Source organism: Neurospora tetraspora (assembly GCF_033439725.1).
Source record: "Neurospora tetraspora strain CBS 560.94 chromosome Unknown B0H65scaffold_3, whole genome shotgun sequence".
In the NCBI taxonomy this organism is placed as follows: domain Eukaryota; kingdom Fungi; phylum Ascomycota; class Sordariomycetes; order Sordariales; family Sordariaceae; genus Neurospora; species Neurospora tetraspora.
The window spans coordinates 2,199,447-2,222,587 of record NW_026944385.1 but is presented as its reverse complement, the minus strand read 5'-3'; the positions used below and the strand labels follow the sequence as shown (position 1 = coordinate 2,222,587).

Sequence of the window (23,141 nt, the reverse complement as noted above, 5' to 3'; positions counted from 1 at the left end):
AACCTTTATTATTATATTTTTAGCTATTATATTCAATATTAATCTCATTAGCACTAAAGGTATTATAATAAATCCCTTCTCTTCTAGCGGCAACCCTACGACGAGCGTTATCGATACTATACCGCTTAAAATCCTTATAAATTTCTATATACTTAAAGGTATTAACGGCTATTTCCTTATCGAATTTCTAAGCGCTATTATACTACCCCAAGCGAATAATCTTAACTACATTAATAAAATTAGAATACTATAAACTAACGACGAGAATTTCCCCAACTTCCTTATTATAGCTGTTATTTATAATAATAAATTAAGTATATAGTTAATTAATTTAATTCTTAGGTTCTTTCGTAAGGATAGCGACGGTTTTATAATATATCTTCCTTACTTTAATTTAGTCGTTAACCAGTTTATAATTTATTATTTATTTGAAATTTTAATATTATTCGTCGGTATCCTATTCCTCCCTTATAACTCTATTTTATAGTCCGTAATTAATTAACAATTTTATTTAAATACGTATAACTTTATTACTAACTACAAACTCCTTCCAATCCTTTTTATTATTAGAATAGAGGTTAATTTTTAATTTATAAAGTTATTTATTAATAAGGTCGTCCTTAGTAATAAAAGTATCAATTACAATTTCGTTTCGGTCGCGGTATTTAATAGGTTCTTTATAGCTAATCCTATCTTCGTAGATAACGAATTGGGTATTAATACCGCCGTCGAAACGTACGAACTCCGCTTCTATATTATTAATACAAATTTTTATTTCCTTAATTAAGGGGTAATAATTAGGATAAAGTTATTTCAGTATAGAAGGTTTAATCTTTCTTCAAAGCCAATCCTTAAGGGTATTAAGAATATACTTCGATTAAAATATAAGTTCCTATTGTAACTAGTTATCGCTGTCTTTAAAGTAAACGACGTTTTCTTTCATTTCAATAGGCTTTGAAAGGGATATCGTAATCCGGTTATTATTTACTATTCAAACGTGCTAATTATTATATAATAGGTTGCATATTAGACTATTAATTGTCAGATTTACTAGTGTAATTGATTGAATCTGTGTAACTGACTCGAGCGCTCTCTCTACAGAAGGTCTAGGGGTCTGGGGGTAACCCATATTTGCCAAGACCTATTAAATCAGGTGGCTGGGACTCTGGCATCTAGCCCACATCTGGCCAGAATACCACCCTAGAATCTGATAGTTCAAGGTAAGTTGTGGTGGGGCACGAGTTGCTTCCGTAATGGAACCGGAAACCCCCTGGACCCCCATGAATATCGACTTCATCCGCTCAATATCGTTGTTCTTGTCCCGGACCTACGATGAAATTTCACCTGGTTCCAGCGGTCTTCGTCGGCGATAGATCTTGGCCTGAAACAAGGGCACCGTCACCCAAGCCTCCAGGGAAACGAACCTCCTGCACTCCTTGTCCCAGATCTAGCTCAGCAGGCCTCCATCAGGGGTGACGCTCGCAGGATACCTGCCGTCACGGCTCCATCTGTAGGGCTTGCTAGATGGAGAGGAAATTCCGCCACGAGATCAGGGTGGTGTTGCGAGGTCGGGGTAGAGGGGTTTGTGTCTCCGTGAAGTTTCCTGCTATTAGTTCAACCAAGATTGAGGCTGTTCATGGGCTGTTTGAGGAGAAGGGGGGGATGGTCAAACAGGGCGGACACACATGTCCCGTTCAAAGGACGAGACTCAGCCCATGGTAACCTGGTTTGAGGGAGATGCCCAAACTCAGGGCATGGAACTTTGGTATCTTTCTCGGCATGGATCTGAAAAGGACGGAATACCTTCCGCAGCTGCTTTACAAAAAGCCAGAGTCCGTCCCGGACTGTGTTTAAGGATGTTTCATAAAATTTCTTTTCCAGAGCCTATACTCCGCATCACCAATCTAGCAAGATAACCCAGCCATATATCCCATCCGACATCCAGACAACCCCGGTTGTCCAACCCAAACATGCCCTTCACCCACCAACTCCGACCAGAAAAAGATAATGAACCATCAACATCATTACACATTAACCCGATTTTACCGTTTGATCCCATCCTCACGTCTGATGAACCTAAGGATTACGGCTCTCAAGCTCATACCCCTGCTGCTGACCACCATGCACCGGGGCGTCGTAATACGTCGGCTTGGGATATTGCGTCGCTGCGTAGGAGGCGTTGTCGACAGGAGTGACGCCCACGCTATACGGACTGGCAGGATACTTCTGAGCCGAAGGCTGGACCTGGGTGGCATATGCCTGAGAAGCGTAGGCCGTGTCTTCAGCGTAAAAGCCGTGACTAATGGCGGGGTTCGCCGCCTTGACGTAGCCATCGGCGCCGGCGCCGGGATTGAGGTCGCCCTTGCGGAATCGGTGGTAGATGACGGAGGCGTAGATGAGCATGCCTACGAATGAGATGCTGTTTTGTAGGTGGACGGGTTAGTTTTCATGACGAAAATACACGTACCCTGAAGCTCTGCCACGTTCATCCTAAACTGGTTCCTCTCCTCCAGCACAACGACAAGGAAGGAACGAAAGAAAACTCACAAGATCACAATCCCAAGAATAATCGTTCCTGCAGTCCTAGCACCAATCATAGCCAAGATGAAGAACACCACCCAAATAGTCGTCTGCACGACGTTCGTGATCAAGAAAAACTTGGGGCTCAGCGTGCGCCGCGAGCGCTTGACGATGCACACAATGTCCAGCACCAAACACAAAACGACGAGCGTCATATCGACCGCCACGATGGCGATCGCCGTGTTGACCGTGCTGCCACCGAAGTCGCTTTCCAGCTCGTCCTGTTGAAGGGCGATGACGGCGACCAGGAGACCGCACGCGACCAGCTCGAGAAGCATGATGATGATCCGGATTACCCAGAAGGGAATTAGCACGCGCTTGAGGAAGGGCGAGGAGTCACCGATTACGTAGGGTTGGGGAGGCATGGTTGCGGTTGTTGGGGGTTTTGTTTTTCCGCGAATGTGAATGTGATGGCTGGTTGACTGTTGTTGACTGCTTTCTGTGTCTGAATGCTTCGATGAAGTGTGCGTTGTCGCAGTCGTTGGGTATATGAGATTTTGTTTTCGATGAATACCTAAGATTCTCCCAAGAATACCAGCTAGGTTTATTCGTCGGTTTAGGATATGAACGTTCTTATCGTCGCTTTTGTTATCGTCGTCGTCGTTTCTTTGTTTCCGGGTCGTGAGATGAAGGGAGCGAGGTGAACTCAAGTCAACGACACGAACGCGACTGAATATTGAGGGCAAGAAAGGGGAGGAAAGCAGAACAACTTGACCAATAGGTTTCCATGCCAGCGCATCGACAAGTTATAAAGAAAAAAAAGGAACAGAGGTGTGGTGAGACTGAGCCAAGTGAGCGTGGCTTGGGCTCGTAACGTTCCCCCAAAACAAGGTTAGGGGACCCTGCAGCAGCCTAGTGATCTTTGTTTTCTGACCATCCCCCGCAAAAAGACAGAAGACACGCCTGGAAGCTATTCCAAAATGGTCAAGCCCCTAGTTAAACACGGCGCTTGAGTTGCAAAGAGGCCAATCATGACTTGCCACCGCCGATTACTGTTACCCTGTCACATCTCTAAGCCCCCCCTTGCTACATAGTAAAAGTTAAATCATGCTTGGCATAGGTCACTTTTCTTGTTCCCGTCCTTGTCCTTCGCCCTTGCTTTCTTTGTTCCCGTCCTCAGTCCTCACTGCCTGGAACGGCCCAGCCAAGGGGAAGGAACAAGCGCGATTGCGGCACGGCTCCGCCACTTCTGGCACATCTTCGACCTCACAGGCGGAGCACTCAAGAGAAAAACGGAAGTAACTTAACCGACTGTCAGAACTATTTGGCGCCGCTGCCCTGGCGGTGATGGTTGCTTGGTGCTTGGTACAACCTGAAGTGGCTCTCAATTCTCGTTTTCTATCCTGGGATTCACTACCTATCAATGCATTCATATCGAAATGAAATTGCAGACTGCAGCATCCGACATCTGTCCCGTCAAACAACAAGACAATGATAGGGCAGGGGCATAGTGTCTTCCCTGCAGCGCTGCCGCCGGGCAGGTGCATACCGTAACACCAACACCAACAGATGAGATCCAGTTGACATTTCTGACCCGGCAAGCATCCGATACTACGCAACAAACAGACCCGAGCACTTGGGATCAGAGTTTGTGGCCCTGTGAGGGGAGCGCGTGAGTGATACGGTATGAGAAAGGGGGGCACGGCACAGCGAGGAGGGGCAGCGAGGGAATCCGAGTTTGACACCCCCTCGTGTTGTCATTCAGCCCGCACACTCCCGTCTCGTCTTGCTGAACGGTATCCTGTCGTTCGAGTTTGACATTCCACGCACGACCGACCGCATAAAAGAGGCTATCAACACTCGATCTGACATCGCCGACATCGCCAAGACAACCGTACGCCTACCCCATGATAAACTAATTACCTATTCTTTAAAAAAAATTCTTTTAGGGCTGTAAGACGGCGCCAGCCTGGGCACATCGCAGATCGCTACCCCGGCCCCGAATAAGCGCTACCCGTGCCACGCCATACACTAGACTAGTCACCTACAGTAGCACGTTCGACTTGTACCTTTACTCCACCGCCATCGTGTTTCAGGTCCGGGTATGTAACTCCCGTCGCCAATGGGTGAGACCAGCAGAATCTTGTTACACCAGCAAATGAACATGAAAGAACACCAAGAAATACCGCTACGGCGACGATTTCAAACAAAAAGGACCTACATAGACTGAGGTTATGCTCCGTCCGGTCTGTGTGACAGCGCCTTCTGTCCGAGCGAGCAGCTAGAATCAGTCCATCTAGAGGTACCGTATCTTACGCAGCTGCTCTTGATCATTGATGCCATGGTGTTAAGTAATTCTTGAATTTAAGCCCGTCAATGTGACTGACTACCTTCTATTCTATGTGAGGACACTCGGGGAAGAAACCACACCTCACGTCACTACAAAGCCACGAGACGGAAAATTCGGCGACGAACACGACGGACGATCTGATTGCCGCATCATGATCATCACGATGTCATACTATAGATAAAATCGAGACGGAACAGGGCGATAAAGCGGGGGTGTTGTGGGTGGTTGATCATCTCGAATGTCTCAACCCATCCATCTCCAACACCTCTACTACCTAACCTCCAACGGGTGATCCACACGAACAGCCCAACTACCAGCAAAGGTGATGTCGATGTCTAACGAAGAAAAGTTCCATGTTTCTGGTATACGAAGTTCAAAAAGTGGGAAAAAAGAGAGGGAACAAATGAACTATCTAAATTTAAAGGAAGAAATAGATTAAGCATCACAGCTTCCATGCTGGATGCTTCACTGTTTGTCTTTCACACTCCCCATTCAGCAACAATGTGCCGTACCGTACGTAAACCGCCCCAGTGGCAGCGGTAACGTCATTTCTCATCGCCAAATGCTTTTCCCCCCTTCAGTGAAGTACGGTGGTGGCACACATGTAAGATGGCTGCTAGGGTAAGATCATATCATATCGTATGGCTGACGGTAATAGGAATAGGATTGTAGCTTTGTCTTGAAGTGAGTGAGAATACCATTCCAGCGTGATGGCACAATGCAGTCATCACCGAGGTCTCTACATGTATCTGTCAACACATCGATCTTAACCTATCTCTTATTACCTAGCCGTTGACACCTTGTAACGACCTTCCTGTATGTTCCTGCATCCAGATATCTTCGCAAAGCCCGCTATCCCAGGCAATTTCCACGCGTAAGCACCTTCTAGAGGTAGACCAGCTACCATCTCACCTCCCGCACCAACCCAAAACCCTCCCAATTCCCCTTACTCAAACCGATCACTATCAGCATACCCATAAGCCAACCCCAACACCCACCCATCCGCCTCCCTCTCCCCCTTCGGATTGACTCCTCCCCAAAGCACCACTCCCTTCCCCTCCAAACACCCAGACGCAGCCAGCAACCCCCTCGGCCCGGGATGCACTTTACCCTCCGCCGCGACCTCCATCTTCTGCTCCGTCGGGACCAGCTCCGCTTCCGCCCAGCTGAACTTGCCCGACTGGATGCCCTTCGGCATCAGCTTGTCGCGAATCACGTCCTTGGCTGCAGCACCAGTAAACCCGTGCGACGGCAGTTGGAGCGACCAGATGTCGGCGTAGTATTTCTCTTCTTCTGGTGAAGCCTTGTTGGACTCGCCGGCGGCGTCCGAGGAGATGCCGAACATGTAAATCAGGTAAAAGCGGCCGTAGCCGGTGTGGATGGGCACCAGCGCACCGCCGACGCGCGGTCGCGGACCGGGCGTGAGCGGGTTGATGGGGTATGTAATGGATTGCCAGGTCAATGCGCCGGGCTTCTCGCGGTCGGTGGTGGACTTGAGGAGGTCGAGGTAGTTGATGGTGCCGCTGAGATTGGGCGAGCCCGGGCTGGCGCTGATGGTGTAGAGAGCCGTGTCGGCGTAGGCGGCGGCGAGAGGTGGAGAGGGAGATTTGGGGAGGGTGGTCCACGCGTTGCGGTCAAAGCTGTAGAGCCATGTCTCCGTCTCCGTGCCGCCTGGGCTTGATGTGTGGCCTCCGTGGAGGATCAGAAAATTCTGCTTGTCGTCGACAAAGATGTGGTGGCCGTAGCGGGGTGCCAGCTTCACCCCGAGCTGCGTCTCCCCGTGCAGCTTTGTCCACTTCATGTGCTCCGTGTCCCAGAGCCAAAGACAGTTGTCTTCCTCGATCGGGTTGCCGTGCTCGTCGCATCCGCCGTGGATAACGACTGAGTTCCCCCAAGAACACGCGGCATGTTTAGTACGAGGCGCAGGGATGTATGTCTCGCCGGTCTTTGCATCGATTAAGGGGAACGCTGGGTAGTGATCGTGGATCTTCTCGGCACCGGTGTTGTCTTTGCTTGGAAGAAGAATAGCATGGACATCGCTGTTGCAAAGCTTGCCATCGACGTCTTCGCCACCAAAGATGTAGGCTTTGTTACCGATGGTGGTGATGGTATGGTTGGATCTGGCAAGGACTCGCCTGTAGGAATGCGGTACGATTAGCAGATGCTTCCTTGAGCAAGCAGTGGAGTGGTGACTGGAAGGGAGACAAGGGCATACTCAGTGGTTTCAGATGTTGCCCTCGCTAGTTGTGTAAGAGACACCTTCAGAGGCTGTGTTGGAGCGGCGACGGCGACTGCTGCTCCCACTTCGATGCCTGTTGCAACGATCTGCTCTGCAACCAGAGCTCCGGCAGCAACTTCGGCCATTGTGTCTGAGGATCTGGGTGGGTGGTGGTTTGTGAGCTTCGCGATTAGTTATTCTCTTGAAGAGTGTAGTAAGAACAGCAGATACAGACTGCAAGCTACTGTCGAGAGGATGGTAGGTTATCTTCAAAAGTGCTTCCTGGAAATCGGGTTGTGTATGATTGTAGCGGTGTTGTTTATTGTCTTACACAGACGGAACGGGAGCTTCAGACGAATGATGCCTATGACGTCAGAGTGGGGTACAAACGCTTATCGCCCGTGTTTACCCCTGACTAAAACGTTATCGATAACGTAAAGTCCCATGAGCCCCGGTTTTGCTACAAAGAGTTCACAATTTATAGGCAGCATAGCGCTGGGAGAAGAGGAAAATAGGAAAAAAGAACGCTGGGAAAACCGCTTGGTGAAAAACCCAGATACCCGCTTGGGATAGAATCGCGCAAAATCTCTCAGGGCCAACCGGTGGACAAATAATTGTAAGGGACATTCATTACTCGTATTACATTATCGTCAACACTATAGAAAGAGCAAACATCTCGGGTATAATCTCATCAAACAAAGTCATGACACAATGCCTAAACCTGCACCGTTTCCCTTTTCCAATCGCCCCCTCTTTTAATATCCAAACCGCCAAATAAACTGCAAAACGATTCTCTTCTTCTCTCCTTTTAGAACACCAAGCCCTTATTCTGCTTGACATCCTTGAGCTTGATGTCCCTCCAGAACAAGACCGACACCAGCGAGATGGCCTGGATGGCCGTCGCAGCGATGAGCATGTACTTCTGGGAGTCACCATAGGCCCGAGAAATGGCGTTTCTGGTCTCAGAACCATACGGGTAGCTCAGCTGCTTGACAAGGGAGCCGTAGATGGCGGGGAGGTTCTCCTGCTCCGAGGCGGGGAGGTACTTGGCCAGGTGCTTGGGGAAGACACCGGTCCAGATGGCCGAGGCAATAGTGAGACCAATGGCACCACCAACGTTGGAGAACATGGCCTCGATGGCAAGAACGGACGCAATGAACTCGTGCGAGGTGGCCGCCATGACCGCCATCTGCTCGCAAATGACGAGGGTACCGCCGGCGGTGGCAATGAAGATCTGGCACATAACAATGTAGCCGACGTTCTCGTTGGGCTGACGGAAGTGGATCATGAGGCCGACACCGAGAATGGTGACAGGGACACCAAAGTACACGGCGAGCCACTTGAAGCGACCAGTCTTGCGGACGGCCCAACCGACGAGAAGGGACCAGAAGCAGGAGCCGACGCTGTAAACGTTGACAACGTAGCTGGTCTTAACGACGTCAAGGTTGTTGACGACCTGGAGGAACGAAGAGAAGTAAATATCCCAGATGTAGAACGAGACGAAGAGGGCAGCCGAGAGAATGCACGCGCTGATGACGGTGCGGTCCATGAGGAGCTGGTAGGGGATGAAAGTCTTGGGAGCCAAGAACTTCTCGTAGAAGGCGAAAGCGATCATGAGCAAACCACCAAAGATGAGGAAGCAGATGATGAGGGGAGCCTTCCACTGGTCCTTCTGGTACGAATAGAGGTTGAAGGACAGGAGGAACAGGGCCAGACCAGTAGTGATGAGGAGCAGACCGAAGATGTCGAACTCGATGAGGTAGAACTTGAGCGTCTGCCAGAAGTTGCCCTTGCTCTCGTGCTTGGGGAGAAGACCAGCCTTCTTGGCCTTGACGTGGTTCTTGTAGAAGAGCCAGAGCAGGGGCGAGCAGACGGCGGGGACAATAATGGCAAAGGCGCCATAACCCCACCTCCAGCCAGGGCCACCGAGGAAGCGCTCGGCAACAATACCGCTGATCCAGCAGGTGATGATGTAGGGGGACGAAACAAAGGCAAACAGCAAAGCTCTGTTCGTGAGGGCCGAAGTATCGGCAAGGAAGATGGAGATTGAGTAGGTGATGCCGTTGTATCCGACCCAGTAGAAGACCTGGGCAGCCGCGTAGGTCTTGACGCCGTTACAAGCAGCCATCATGATCAGACCAATGGTCAGGCAGAAAAGCATGGCGCAGAAACCCTGAGGACGACCCCAGATATCGAGGATCTTGGCGAGGGGGAGCTTGAACAGACCACCGATCAAGTTGGACATGATGCTGGTGGTGGCCGTCAGGGAGTGGAGGGCGAAGGAACTGGTAACGTAAGGATAGAAGCTGGTGGACATGCCGGACTGGAGGGCATCGACGAAGTAGAGGATCCAGATACTGGAGGCGGATGATTGTCAGTCAACAGTCACAGCATGTGGAGGAAGTGAAGGATGGAACATACGTGATGTAGGCCATGTACATGTCGTTCCGGGTCCAGACCTTGGTCATGGCCTCGACACGCTGAATACCGGCTTGAGCCTCCTTGGAGATCTCCTGGCTCGAATCGGTCTCGGCACCCGGGTCAGACTCGTTGGTAGCAGACTTGGCACCGACAGCGGCCTCCTTGTCATTGGGGTTGTGCTGGACCTCCTCGACGATATCGGCCGGAGCCGCAGGGCGGCCCAGCTTGTGGAGAAGACTCCTCATGGTGAAGGAAGAATGGAGCTGAGTAGCCGATGTGAGGAATCAAGAAAGTGTCTCCGTTGACCACGATCCGGGTCAGTTGGGATCCAGTCTCCAGCCGGTGGGAAGGAGAAGGGGTGGAAAGATGGGGATGATGAGGGAAGGAAGCTTGGGGATGGAACGCAGATATCAGATCGAAGAAGAACGGGAGGAGGGGAGAGTCGGGAGGGATTGAAGTTTATATGTATTACTTATCAGATCGAAGTGCACAAGGCGGAAAGGCAGGGGCACGCACGTACGGCATGGCCGGTGGGGCTCGATTGGAGCTTGTGCCGTGGGGTGGTGGGTCTGCGTCCGCGGTTCCAGTGTGGTTGGGAGGAGGGCAAGGATCGCAAGGTTACACTGAGCCAGGTAGCTCGGTCCGGTAGCTCTGCAAAAGTGGAAGCTGCAGAGGTGGGGACCACATGAAGCCATTTCTGGGGCCCTAGAGACAGAAAAGGGCATTGCGCCGTTCTGGAGACTCCCCCGACTCCTCGAGAGTCGAGACCCGGCCATGGCGACAGCCTCTGCAAAACCCGGCCGAGACGGGACAGCCAGACGGGGCCCGCGAAGAGACGGGATGGGTACCTCCTCTCCCCGTTCGGCAGCGGATGTCTTCAAGTTACATGGCCGTGATGAATATCCCTTTAACGGTGTAAATTTATTATTTTTAGCGGCCCCTATAGTTACCGGTAGTATTTAGTGACTTTCTGGATTCTTGGGTTGCCAGCCAAGCAACGCTAGCGGCTTGTCTATACAAAGGATCGACGATAACAAAAGTGTCCTTTTTACTAGTAAAATTAGCGATTCTACATCATCTATTAAGGTATTAAAATAAATTTACTAGATTATACCGTCTTTGAACTATTAAACGCAAATATTACTAAGTCTTTATTGTTGTTGAAATATATCTTTCGTTAATTTTAAACTCCTTTATTAGTAACCCTTTCGAATATAATGAGGGTGGCCCCACCCCTCTAGAGAGGGGATTAATAAGTATTAACCCTGTAGACTACTTACTTAATCGAATAGTCTTTCTTTGCTTTAGTAAGTTAAAGTTAGATATTAATAAAGATGAAGGCAATTTTATACTCGATTTTAAAAACGACTTCGACGACGAAGATTATAATAATAATCTCCTTAAGCTACTGGGCTAGGACGTTACGAAGTTCCCTCTACTTAATTATCGAAATATATTAATATATTTACCGGCTAATAAGTAAATTTCCTAATAATATACCCGATAATATTAATATAGACGTCCCGTACAAGTTTAAAGATTTTCGGTATTATTTTATCGACCTCTAATAATTTCCTTTCAAGATTGTTCGCGGGGAGGGCGGTACTTTTACCTATTAAATTACTTATATTCCTACTACTATTTTGTTAGTATTCTATAAATATTTTTCCCCTTATATAGTTTAATAATGGGTAGTATGGACTAACTGTTAAAAGATCTTATTACCAGGAGAAAACGACCTTTATACTCATAAGAATCGTTAGTTCCTTATTTACGCTACGGAATTGTATATTATATTCGCTATTTTACTATATATTAGTCTTTACGTAGAGGCAACCCTCCTATTATATTAGTAATAGAAAGAGGGGTGCCCGAATTATTTAATCCGTGGTTAAATACTTTTCTTTCAGTTCGAAATACTTTTAAAACGGTTTTGCGTATAGGATTTAATTTAAAACGATTTTAATTTATAGGATAAAGTATATAATTTCGATAAATATATTTAGAAAATTTATTTTAAGATACGGACCCCGCTATAATACGTTGCCGTCAATGAGAAAATAGTAAAGTATATTGGTAGGAGTAAAGTAACAGTTTATATCCTTAATAAATTAATACTGTGGGGTATTAAGTATTAGGTTATTGCGTTCGGCGGTTATTTTTTTAATTAGAGGTAGTATAATAATGCGGTTGATATTATCGATTCGAAACTTTACGTACGTAAATATCCTCTTTTAAACCCTAGTTAATTATTAGTTAACGTGTTTAAAATTAAGGTGATTTCGTACCGATTTAAAGAGTAGTCGCTAAATTCGTAATTAGCTTACCCTCCCCTCTACAATAGTCAGTTTATTACGTTTTTATTAATAACCTTTTTACTACCATCCCTTTCGCTCGCTACTTTTATATTAAAAATATTATAATTATTAGTACGATACGCTCAAATTATATAATACTCTAGTTTGCGAAACTTCGAAAAGATAACAATAAGAAAGAGAAAGTACTTTTTAGGGCGCTATATTAAATTGTATCGGATATTCCGGTTCCCAACTCTAAAAAAGGCGAAAAAATATAATTAAATCCGGATTAGGATAATAGAGTAATTTTCCTATATATAAAGGATCTTAGGGTCATTGGGATCTTTAGGAACGTTGGCCGGCTTGTCATTATCGGGCTTGTTAGACTTACCCAGGGCCTTAGCCTGAGCTTTGTTAGAAGGAGCCATAGTAGCGCTGGGTCGGAGCCGAGAAGGAAATGTAAGCAGCGCGATGACGGAGTAGGAGCGGCAAGTTAGAAAGCAAGTAGAATGGGGAGTATAAGAAGGAAGAAGAGGAAGGAAGGGAAGGAGCGAGGGAGAAATTACTTTATCAATTAGAGGGTAGGTCGCTATAACGTGTTTGTTATAAAAGATAGGATGAAAGGGCGGGGTAGAGAGAAGGGGAAGAATGATGACACAGTTAATAATTAATTGAATTTAGCGGAAGGAACGGAAGGGAAATGGGATGGGGGTAAGGCCGGAGGGACCGCGTACCAGAATTAAAGATTACGCCTCGGGAATAACGGTGAGGTTATACCAAGTAGAAAACAAATAACGAAGGCACGGCGCTGATATGGCGCTGTCGCGATAGAGTAGCGGAGGGTTTTCAGCCGGCTGCGGCACGGTTTTTCCCACTGACTAAGAACGGAAATAGCACCGCATACCTACTAGGTAGACTATATAGCTAGTTAGCGTATATAAGACTAATAATAATATATATAAAGGATCGCTGAATAGTGAACTTCTTATTTATATAGTATATAGAAAACGAATTTCGTATTTATATACACCGCTGCCGTCCTATTTATAAAGGCGCTATAAAGGATTTTTTTAGCGATAAAGGTAGTAAGCGAATTTAGATACTGCTAATTATTTGGGTATATAATTGCTATATAAATAGCGTTAATATCGGTAGTTAATTGTATATATATAATACGTATAATTATTGTTACTGCCGCGGGTTGTTTATAGTAATGTTTACTAATTTCTACCTTAGTATATTAACTGTATTTGATTCCTTACTAAATATTATACTAATAATATATTATTTTTATATAGAAGTTATATCGGCCAACCTTTTAATTAATTGGAGGGAGAAGCCGTATAGGCCTCCTTTTAAATAGAAAAATTGGATTGTATATATAAATTTTCGAAGTTAATTAATTAATAAAATTTGGGTATTTTATAGTAAATCGGCTACTTTTTACCGCGCTTCCTTAGATAAATCCTTAATGTTTAATACTAGGGGAATTATTATAAACGAATATACTAAAGTGAAATTTTTGAAGCAAGCTAGCTATACGATGTACTTATCGAGTCGATATAGAGATTTAACTGTCTTCAAAATTAATAATTCCCCTTCGTATATTACTTAGAAGCGGATTTTAATATATTTTGGGTACGGTACGTATAATATCGTAATTTGTAAACGAGACCGTTGTTAGGCGGCTTATTAACATTAAACGGTTTTGGGAATAGTTTTAACTAGTTGTATTGGGCTCAAAAATATATTGGTTAATTTTGGCATGGTCTCTATACGAAATTATATGACATTTAGTACAGTGATAAAGGTGCTGTAAATGCTGGTAAAATCGAGGTATATGCATGCTCGAAAATGTAGACCGCTAGTATAGGGAGCCACCGATTGGCCACAACCCATGTCACGCTAAAAATGATAAATTTGCACCGTTAAAGGGATGCAGGGCAGTTATTTTGACGCCGGTGACGGGCGGGGAGGGCGATGGGGTGAAGCAGAGGAGGAAGAAGGGGCCCAACGTGGTGATGGAACCCAGAGGCGCCGTTGAAGCGAAAACGTGTCACCCCAACTGCAGTAAAGCTTTTCGGAGAAGTGCGGGCACTGTTGACTGTCGGCTGGGTCTGGAGTCTGGACTCCGTGTTACAACGATACTGGGCTGTCCAGGATTGCAATACACAGACCCGAATTCCATACACTCATTTAATTGGTAATGTCGAAACAATGTCGAACGTTGTCTGTGACCTTGGATAAGCTCTTTGACAGATGGTACAAGACTCGGTTGCAGTACCATACTCTGATCCGTACAAATCGGGATGCTGTGTGTACGGTGTGTTCTGCATGCGGGAATTACAATAGAGCTTTGTAAAGCAGCGGTGTGTTTTCCCATCGATGATACGGGTCGATTACGTCTTGCATTTTTAGGGTTCCGTGTTCCAAACCGGAAGCTATTCCAGTTCATCGCAGAGATAGGGACTCCCAGTTAAAACTTGACTTCCAATTCAGCTCTCTCTGTTGAATCTTGGACTTTTGACACTTCTGCGAATGTGTTCATAGCTGTTAGAGAACCAACGTGTCCCTCTTTCGAATACGCCCTCTTTCCACTTGAAACCGTCATGTATCAAGACAAATCGCGTTCAGTAATTTTGACAGACTTGAAAGAGTATTGGAACGATCCACCCCACCATCAACAATTATCCAAGTTCCCACAGGTTCCCAATCCAGGACGCCCCTGTTGCACAGGGCCAATCATAACGTAAGGGCCCCGCATCTCGGCCGAGTTCCACATTGCCAAGTCGCGCAAATTTTTTATCTGATCATCTTATCTGATCGATAACCCTGCCTGGAGCCAATGGCCCACCTTCGCCCACAAATGTGATGACTTGGCCTGCCGAACAGGGTGCCCCGTGCGCTCGTTTTTCCTTTTCTTTGCACGGCAGGAACGCCATCGACCGCAGAGTTCCACGACGGATTCGCTGCTTCCACACGAGCAGCGGCCACCCAACGTCAATGGCGACATGACGGAAAGAGCGACATCGGCCCTTCGTCCATCCATGCTTCTTGCCCTCTCTAGGAGAGGTACCTTTTAGGTTTGAAGAACCTGTCTTCGGCGAGTGTTCTACGCCTTAGCGCAGGTACCGGTACAGGGGCAAGGCGTTCAAGTTGATGTCAAAGTTCTCCTTTGCCGCCCCCGCCTTCTCCGGAAGCAACAACATGCCTTCCCTGTGCAAAGTCAGCCGCGCCATCAGCACATTCGTCACATCCCAAGCGAAGACCCGAAGAAAAGGGTCCAGATGGTGATAGTTGGAATTTGTCAGTTCTTGCTCATACGGTTGGGAAAGGAAAAGGGAAAAGGACGGGATTCCGCGTCCCTCATCCGTTGGACCGCCGGATTCCGCTGAGGAAACCATTCGGCTCGGATGTGAGAATGTTTGTTGGTCACTGGTCGCGGTGGAGATGGCCTGAGGAGTGAGGGCTTTCGCACAAGAAAATCTGTCGATAAAGCCGACGAAAGGGAAAGAATACGGGCCAAGAGCGGCGATCATTACCGGTTCTGGCAAGGCGCGTTACCCCTAGCGGACCCGCCTCCGGTTGCTACACCACATCCCGTACGGGGTTGACGTTGTTCCGCATTCGCCCGCTGTTCTGGCAGAAGCCGCGGGTTCGTGAGTGGTCCCACTGTCAACTGGGAACCATCCCGCATTGCCTGCCATCCGGCCCGGCCTGGCTTGAAGGTGGTCTCACTCGAACAACGAGTGGTGAACCTCGGAGATACAGACATTGGCCTTCAACGTCGAAAAGGGTCTCACCTCATGACACTGGACCACACGGCTGGGTCCTAGATCAGGAACACTGCATAGCTATAGCCAGGTATGTACACTCGTCACTGGCCAGGGACAGCAAAAAAAGTCGCTGGTTGCCATTGACCTTGTCCGCCTCCGTGAAGTCTCATACAGCTCGAGAAACATGAGCCTTTCCATTCTCCTATCGGCTTCGGCGGCTCTTTGACTCTGTCGTCAACTGCGGCTCCAACGGTGGACAGCATTGAAATCATCGTCATCACTGATCGGCATCTCCACGTCCAACCTGACGCCTTGAAACATGCGAGTGCACTGAGAACATCAGTGACTGCCCCCCTTCCTGCCCCTTCATGCTTCATCGACTGCAACCATGGAGTCCTGTTCCTTTGGCACTTTTCCCACTTTGTATCATGTCCGGCTGTCCACATAAGCTCTCCACACCTTACCCACCCCCCGTCGGGAGAAACAATCTGGAAAAGCTCTTTCCAAAATAGGCATGAGGCACATGCTCGCCATGATCTACCATGTCTGCTGGCGCTGATCCCCCAAGTAGATAATAAGTATATCGCGCAACCGGGAAAAGGCCATCAAATCCGTACGGCTGCTCCGGGCATCCACCTGTCTCCAACCGGGGGCGAAGACCCACTCCGGTCATCAACGGCCGTGCCGCCCCTCTCCGCTCCTGAAACGCATATTGCGGGCAGAACGGTGTCGGCACCGTCTGGCCCGGTCTTGCGCTGCCGTTCCTGTTCCGCTCTCATGCCGGCATGACACCCAGCAAGTCCGGATACCTTACTACTTGGCGGCCCGCCTTTTCGGCGCCGTGCCGGCCGCTGCCGTCTCCGGTTCCTGCCAAGAGATTCCATCTCAGGTACGGAGCTCCCGCGGGTGGGCCATAGGGCATGTTCCTGTCCTTGGCAAACTGATGTTGGCGTTGATTACGATAGACATGCCAAGTCAATATGGTCACTTCTTATGCCTTGGATTCCCAGAATGTCCCATCCAGTTTCCTTGGTCTGTTAAATCAGAAATACTCTTTTCATTTCATACTTTCTCAAGCCACCGACAGTCTGACGCAGTCAAACCCCAGGATCCTTCAAACACCTCCTTTCCCTCCAGCTTTCCAAACCGCCTTCGCTCAGACTCTCGGCACGATCTCAGCCTCCCCAGGGTTCTCTTCCATCCACCTCCTTAACCACTGCCTGTACAGCGGGTGTAAATGCAACTGCACCCTCCATTTCCCGTCCCTCCGCCCCCCTTCACTCATCGGCAAAACAACCGCATGATACTCTCCCCTCGTCGGCGTCGACGAGTTATACACAATTTGTATCCCCAACCCCATCTCCACCTCTTTTTCCCCCGACGAGTTCAATGTTGACAAGTCACTACCAACCTCTGACCTCCCTCTCCCATACGCTTCATGTCCAGACGCCATCCCCTCCAAAACCTCCAAACCCCTTCTCCCCGCTTCATCAAGCGAAATAATACACAACCCCCCCTCGCAACTTCCAATCCAATCCCTCTTTGCCGCCATCATCCGCCGCGCAACGTCCTGCCCTTCGTGCTGCTTTAGCAAACCAAGTCGCTCCCTCACGGCCGAGGGCTCCCGCACAGCAGCCTCGATGACTGAGCGGATCGCAAGGGCAAGCAGGGCGTACCGCCGGAGATGTGGGATGCCTGTTTCGTCGGTGATGGAGGGGCGGAGGAAGAAGGAGTGTAAAGGGACGGTGGCGATTGCTGGGAGGAGGACGTCGCAGACGTGGGCGGTGGTGAAGAGTTTCACTACTTCCGTGGGGTCGTTGTCACTGAAGTCGGAGTTGTCACTGTCTTGGTTGCTGATGCTGCTGCCGATGCCGCGTACTCGCGTTCGAGTGAGTAAGTGCCAGATGTAGGCGTACAGGATGTCTTGCTCGGTGATATTGCTGGCAGACACCACAGTTGGAACGCCCTCATCGGTGGAGGAGGAGGTCATTTGATGGAGGTAAGCTTGCGCGGCACGGTGCACGGTGCGGATCCAGCTGGTGCGGATGGTGAGCATGTCAGTCATGAGGATGCGCCGTGCCGGGTTGTTGTTGCTGTCGTCGGAGTCGTCATTGTTGGAGTCCATGGTGGTGGTGCCGGTGGGCTGCGCGAGGTCGTACTCGGGAAGCGATGCTAGTGAAATTGGTGCTACTGCCGCTGTTGTTGATGGATCAGCAAGGTCAGGGTGGAAGTACGCTGATCGCTGGTTGCTGCTTGTGTCCAAAGCCAAAGGATTCAACAATCAAATCTCGGTCGGCCAGCAAATTCCCATGCGCGCCCTTTTTTTTGCTCCTTTCGGTCCTTAGGTTTTTTCTGCCCTCATCATGCGGGGAACTTAAAGGAAGGGACGATCCTTGTATCACCGAACAGGAGTTCATGCAAACACGTTTTGACAGATCCATCGGATGAACTACGCCAGTGCGTGCCGTGTGTTACTCGCGTGCCATTCGTCATGACATGCCACAAATTCCCTTAACCCGAAACACTCGACACGTGCGTGTGCTTCACACGACGGGAACACATGGAAGTTACCGGCGTGCCGGTGAAAGGAACTGAAGGAAACGAAACAAGACAAAAGTAGATGAAACAAAACGAAACAAAACAAAAGGAAACGAGACGGTACGTCACGGCACGGCACGACGGGAAGAGAAAACTTGCACAAATCTCATCGAGTGGTAGTACGATCAGTGCCGCCGACTTCAGGCCTCCATGCTCATTTAGTTGGGTCTCTTGCTAAAGGTATCAATTGACTACCTACTTGAATTCCTCGCCTGGCCTTGTCTTACTTGCCCGACTAAAAGAGAGAGTGAGAGAGATCCGGCAACTAACTAACTAACTACCTAACTAAAGCAATGAGCTTGTAATCAATGCCATTTGGGTGTAACTTCCACTTGGATAACGAAAGATTTGGTATCGGCTCTCTAATTTCTTGGTTTCCTAGCTTTTCGGTTCCCTGGGTCCCGGGTTGAAAGAACTAATTACTCAACGACTTTTCGATTGCAAAGTGGAAAAGGACAAAAGAATTGCAAAAATTTTCGCATCGAGGTTGGCCTTATAGTGGTGGAAGGTGGCCATCGTCCGCTTTTGCCTCCTGATGCTCTTTCCCTTCTACTCTAAGAAGATGCCCAAATTCCCGGCCCTACTCATTCATTCCATTCTAAGCCGCCTTTAGGCCGTCTACTTGTTTCTTTAGACCGCAGCTAAGCATCATCTCCCGTCCCTGTCACGTCATTCATCCCCACAACCTCTCTCCAAATTTCCCTCCTCAACCTTGACATGATAATATCGACGCCTGTCGCATCCGCCAAAACCTGGTGTATCGCAATTCCCAAGACCATTCCCGTTGCTTCTGAGGATAACCCGCTTCCGCTGCTTCGAAGAAGCCTGTTGCGCTGGACGGTCATCACATCTACCCGACGACGATCCGCTGGGTCGGGAATTCGGAAACAAACGCCAGGGACGAGGAGGGGATAAGGATGGGATCCCCAGTCCTGGCCCCGGATTAGTTCCTCAAAGGTTATTTCCAGCCTTTCCTCTTCGTGGTGAGTGATCATTTGCCGGACGGCGTCTTCTGGAGTCTGGGTTGGGAAGCGGTGGTAGAGTCGCAGCCTGTGGGCGGCGGTGTATGCTTCGCCATCGTTGTCGTCGTTATCACCGTCACCGTCAGCATAGTGCTCTTCTGGAGCACGTACGAGGCGTGCATTGGGGCCGGACCTGAGGAGGTAAGTAGGACCGTCCCTGCCTTCAGGGTACAAGAACATTATGTTGTCTTCTGTCAGTTGACTGAGCTGTTGCAAGGCAAAGCTCCGGTTGGGGTTGGATGGGTGATGGAGGTGAAGAGGTCTAGGATCGGAATAGGGGTCGGGATCCCGAGGGTCGACATCATCGTGGTCATCAGACAGATCATAGACGTTGTGCTGACGGTCAATGGGCGAGGAAGCGGCCGAGGCGGGGCCGAGCTGAAAGGAAGCGAGAAAAGAGAAGTCGGGGAGGAGAGTGCGGATGAGGGCTGGTTCGAGAATGGCTGCGCAGAGGGAGTGTGGCCAGGGGAGGAGCAGGGCTCGGCAGTGGTAGCCGCGAGTTTGGACGTTGTCGAGGGCGGCCAGGACGTGTTCGGTTGAGGGTGGGCTCGGAGGGGAATCCGTGAAATAGGATATGGAGCCCATGTTGTGCAGTGCTTGTTAAGAAGTTTTGTGCTCTGTTTAATTCGTTGCTGGTTCAGGTGCTGATAGGTCAATTCGAGTAAACTTGTTCTAGACTCGGATCCTACGTTGTGGTCGAGTGGCACACAAAAGTGGTTTTATACGTGAGAGAGTATATATGCTGGTGATCCACCGGATTAGTCATAAGATGGTGTGTGCCATTATACTGAAGTGCCCAAGAAGGTAGAATAACATCGTGAAGAGACTTCGACTTGCGTGATTCACAAGGCTTTTGATATCCAGATTTCCGAGAGGTAGTGTTCATATAATCACCACTGCAAGCTGAATCATCATGTCGTGGGCAAAAATCATCCCATGATTTCTGGCGGTCTGGGAATCAGGGTCAGTACATGAAAGAGCTCGACGGGTGAAGCGATTGGTGATGCATGCGCCCTTGACCGCATGGTACCGACTTTCCCATGCGATTCACTGAGACTTTCTGATAAGAAACCTGTCAGGAGATGGTAGGCATTCTTGGGCCTTGCACGGAGTCGTCACTTTGAGGGATTCAGCTTTTCCAAAGGTCATAGCATGAAGCTATTCACGGTTCTTGGCGTTTTGTGCATTTTTGAGCACCGTGCGGACACTCTCGAATAGCAGAATGACCGTTGGTTGGCCACCATTAGAATCGTACCATATTACTCTTAGATGCACTAAAGATCTGAAATACGTATTTGATTGCTCCAAGTCGTCAATGTCCTTGGTTTCAAGCCTTGTTGTTGTTGTCGTTGCAGAAGTGGAAGATGGGCGACGACTGGGCGCCAAGAATAAGATGCATCCAGCGCTAACTGTTTTGCGTGTGTTCCCCATATAAAGACGTTAGTGCTCGAAGCCTGGGGAACCCCCACTAATTGTGACGTCGTATGGGCGTCAAACCCATTAAAGTTTGGGGGATTGACAGGCCCCACAGCTTCGGTATCGATTATTAGGGCTATACGAAAGGGACGTACCTCCTGGGCCCACCTGGGCCCGCCCGCGCAAACGCGGGTGAGACCCATACGCGACCTACGCGCGCGTGGCTCAACGTGGCGCGTACTGTGGCGCGCGCTGTGGCGTGTAAGGTTCGTGTTGTATATATATTGCCTAAAATAGTTAAGATTTAAAAAACCGTTCTTTTCCCTTTCTAATAGTATATTATACGTAATTATTACGCGTAATTTATTCTAAGTTCGTATCTTTAAAAAACTTTGTATCGTATATGCGTTATAAATGACGGTATTAAAAATTTTGGAAAGAAGAGAAGGGAAGGGAGTAAATAAGTAAAAGAAATAACTATTTTTATTAATAGTCTTATAGTTTAATAATAAATGCGTTAGTATTGTATTATTAAGGTCATACGTTTGATTTTTATTATTACCATTTTTTTTTTGCGTAGGTAAGGTTTTACCTTGGGAATTTTTTTTTTCCAAGTTAAAATAAGATAAATAATTATTTTCCTCTTCCGGTAATAATAATAAAATTCTATAGAAAATACTTTTAGATTCTTTATAATTATAATATTATTAAAAGTATATAGGGTAGTTTAATTATATATTCTATTGGGTTTAAAATTTAAAATAACTGTTTTAAAATAAGGAAGTTAAAAATAAAAAAGAATATTTGAAACTTTGAAAGAAAAAAACTACAAGGTTGTTAAAATAATAGATAAAGTGATAGGAGAATTCCTGGATTACCCTACCTTTCCTATATTATAGCTTAGACTAGTAATGACAGCCTAGATTAGCTGGGCTGCTATGGAGGCTACTATGCCTAGTCTGGGCATCTAGATTGTATTGTTCAGGCTACTTTGTAGCCCGTGCTCTAGCTCTCTGTATGTATATCCTTTGTGTGTAGACGGCTAGCTGGAAGCCTTCCCTTTCTTTTTAAATTATTCTTCTTTTACTTTACGATGCATATTAATATGGCTTTACTCTGTCAAACTATTGTATTGAGTGCATTATTTCTTCTATCCCTATATCATAAAGATTAATAAATATTTCTTTTTTTATATATTATAATAAGGTAAATAAATTTTTCGATTTTATACCTTTATTTTACTATTATTCTACTTAATATAATACGTATAATTATAAAAATAACTTATAAATTATTAATTTCTCTTTTACATTCGAATTTAATACTCTTATACTTTATTTATTTATTATTTTATTATTATATTACTTTACTACTTTATTAATTTCTTTATTTAATTAATTACTTTATTACCTTATTTATATATTGGCTGCGGCGGCTAATTTAGTTAGGGGAAGATAATTTATTTACTTAGTTTTTAAATTAATTACCTTATTATATTATTTATATATTGGCCGCGGCGGCCAACTTGGTTAGAGGAAGGTAGTTTACTTACCCGGTACTTAAATCGATTACTTTACTACTACCCTACTTATATATTAGCTACGGCGGCCAATTTAGTTAAAGGAAGGTAGCTTACCTACCCGGCATTCAAATCGATTACTTCCATTTTATTTATATATTGGCCGCGGTGGTTGATTTAATTAGGGGAAGGTAGCTTACCTACCCGGTATTTAAATCGACTACTTTATTACTTTATTTATATATTGGCCGCGGCGGCCAATTTAGTTGAGGGAAGGTAGCTTATTTACCCAGTATTTAAATTGATTACTTTATTATCAGCCGTAGCGGCCAATTTGGTTAGGGGAAAGTAATTTACCTACCCAGTATTTAAATCGATTACCTTATTATTTTATTTATATATTAGCCGCGGCGGCTAATTTGGTTGGGGGAAGGTAGTTTATTTACCCAGTATTTAAATCGATTACCTTATTATTGGCCGCGGCGGCCAATTTAATTAGGAAACGGTAGTTTATTTATTCGGTATTTAAATTGATTACCTTTATTTCATTTATATATTGGCCGCGGCGGCTAATTTCATTAAGACAAGGTAATTTATCTATCCAGTATTTAAGTTAATTACTTTATTATTAGCTGCGGCAGCCAATTTGATTAGGGGAAGTTAATATGAAGGTGCAACGGGGGAATTGAATTTGGTAGCTGTAAATCAATTTTTAAAATTTCCTATATAAATAAATTTTGCGGAAATTCAAAAGTTGCAACTTAGACCGTTGGGCTATATTTTCTTTAAATTAGCGGTCGTAAGGTATATAAAAAGGGAGGGTAAAGATAATTAGCTAAAGTAGGAATAATTAGCTAAAGTAAGAGCGATTAATTAAAGTAGGTAAGAAGGACTTATTATATATAGGGTTGCTTATATGGTCGTTTATAGGGTTTAATTAGAGGGTTATATACCATAAAGTATTATATACGATTATATATAGGGGCGCTTAAAAGGTTTAATTA

At 46.9% G+C, this 23,141-nt stretch overlaps 5 protein-coding genes across 5 annotated transcripts; all 5 read right to left on the bottom strand.

Annotated features, from left to right (window-relative positions):
* Positions 1 to 2,076: 2,076 nt before the first annotated feature.
* On the bottom strand, positions 2,077 to 2,945 carry B0H65DRAFT_423277 (uncharacterized protein; the record flags this gene model as incomplete). Its single annotated transcript, XM_062824445.1, has 2 exons — positions 2,077 to 2,419; positions 2,548 to 2,945. 2 exons carry the CDS (start codon positions 2,943 to 2,945, stop codon positions 2,077 to 2,079), a joined length of 741 nt encoding a protein of 246 aa, XP_062682971.1.
* A 2,871-nt stretch (positions 2,946 to 5,816) lies between these two features.
* B0H65DRAFT_522247 (uncharacterized protein) lies at positions 5,817 to 7,394 on the bottom strand (the record flags this gene model as incomplete). The annotated part of the gene is made up of 2 exons (XM_062828772.1): positions 7,086 to 7,394; positions 5,817 to 7,005 (listed from the first exon to the last, which is right to left on the bottom strand). The coding sequence occupies exons 1-2, from the start codon at positions 7,232 to 7,234 to the stop codon at positions 5,817 to 5,819; spliced, it is 1,338 nt and encodes a 445-aa protein (XP_062682970.1). The 5' UTR covers positions 7,235 to 7,394.
* Positions 7,395 to 7,645: 251 nt separating this feature from the next.
* Positions 7,646 to 9,949, bottom strand: B0H65DRAFT_491310 (major facilitator superfamily domain-containing protein). Its single transcript, XM_062827744.1, has 2 exons — positions 9,510 to 9,949; positions 7,646 to 9,445 (listed from the first exon to the last, which is right to left on the bottom strand). The coding sequence occupies exons 1-2, from the start codon at positions 9,752 to 9,754 to the stop codon at positions 7,897 to 7,899; spliced, it is 1,794 nt and encodes a 597-aa protein (XP_062682969.1). The 5' UTR covers positions 9,755 to 9,949; the 3' UTR covers positions 7,646 to 7,896.
* Positions 9,950 to 16,738: 6,789 nt separating this feature from the next.
* B0H65DRAFT_522242 (uncharacterized protein) lies at positions 16,739 to 18,005 on the bottom strand (the record flags this gene model as incomplete). Its single annotated transcript, XM_062828771.1, has 2 exons — positions 17,195 to 18,005; positions 16,739 to 17,164 (listed from the first exon to the last, which is right to left on the bottom strand). The coding sequence occupies exons 1-2, from the start codon at positions 17,705 to 17,707 to the stop codon at positions 16,739 to 16,741; spliced, it is 939 nt and encodes a 312-aa protein (XP_062682968.1). The 5' UTR covers positions 17,708 to 18,005.
* A 724-nt stretch (positions 18,006 to 18,729) lies between these two features.
* On the bottom strand, positions 18,730 to 19,787 carry B0H65DRAFT_507873 (uncharacterized protein; the record flags this gene model as incomplete). The annotated part of the gene is made up of 2 exons (XM_062828179.1): positions 18,730 to 18,732; positions 18,867 to 19,787. 2 exons carry the CDS (start codon positions 19,785 to 19,787, stop codon positions 18,730 to 18,732), a joined length of 924 nt encoding a protein of 307 aa, XP_062682967.1.
* Between the last annotated feature and the right edge of the window lie 3,354 nt (positions 19,788 to 23,141).

Bases quoted from the DNA above. Each gene is read 5' to 3' on its own strand.
- B0H65DRAFT_491310 (XM_062827744.1), bottom strand. From the start codon at position 9,754: ATGAGGAGTCTTCTCCACAAGCTGGGCCGCCCTGCGGCTCCGGCCGAT. The intron at 9,446-9,509 runs GTATGTTCCATC...ATCCGCCTCCAG, and splicing joins ATGTACATGGCCTACATCAC to TATCTGGATCCTCTACTTCG.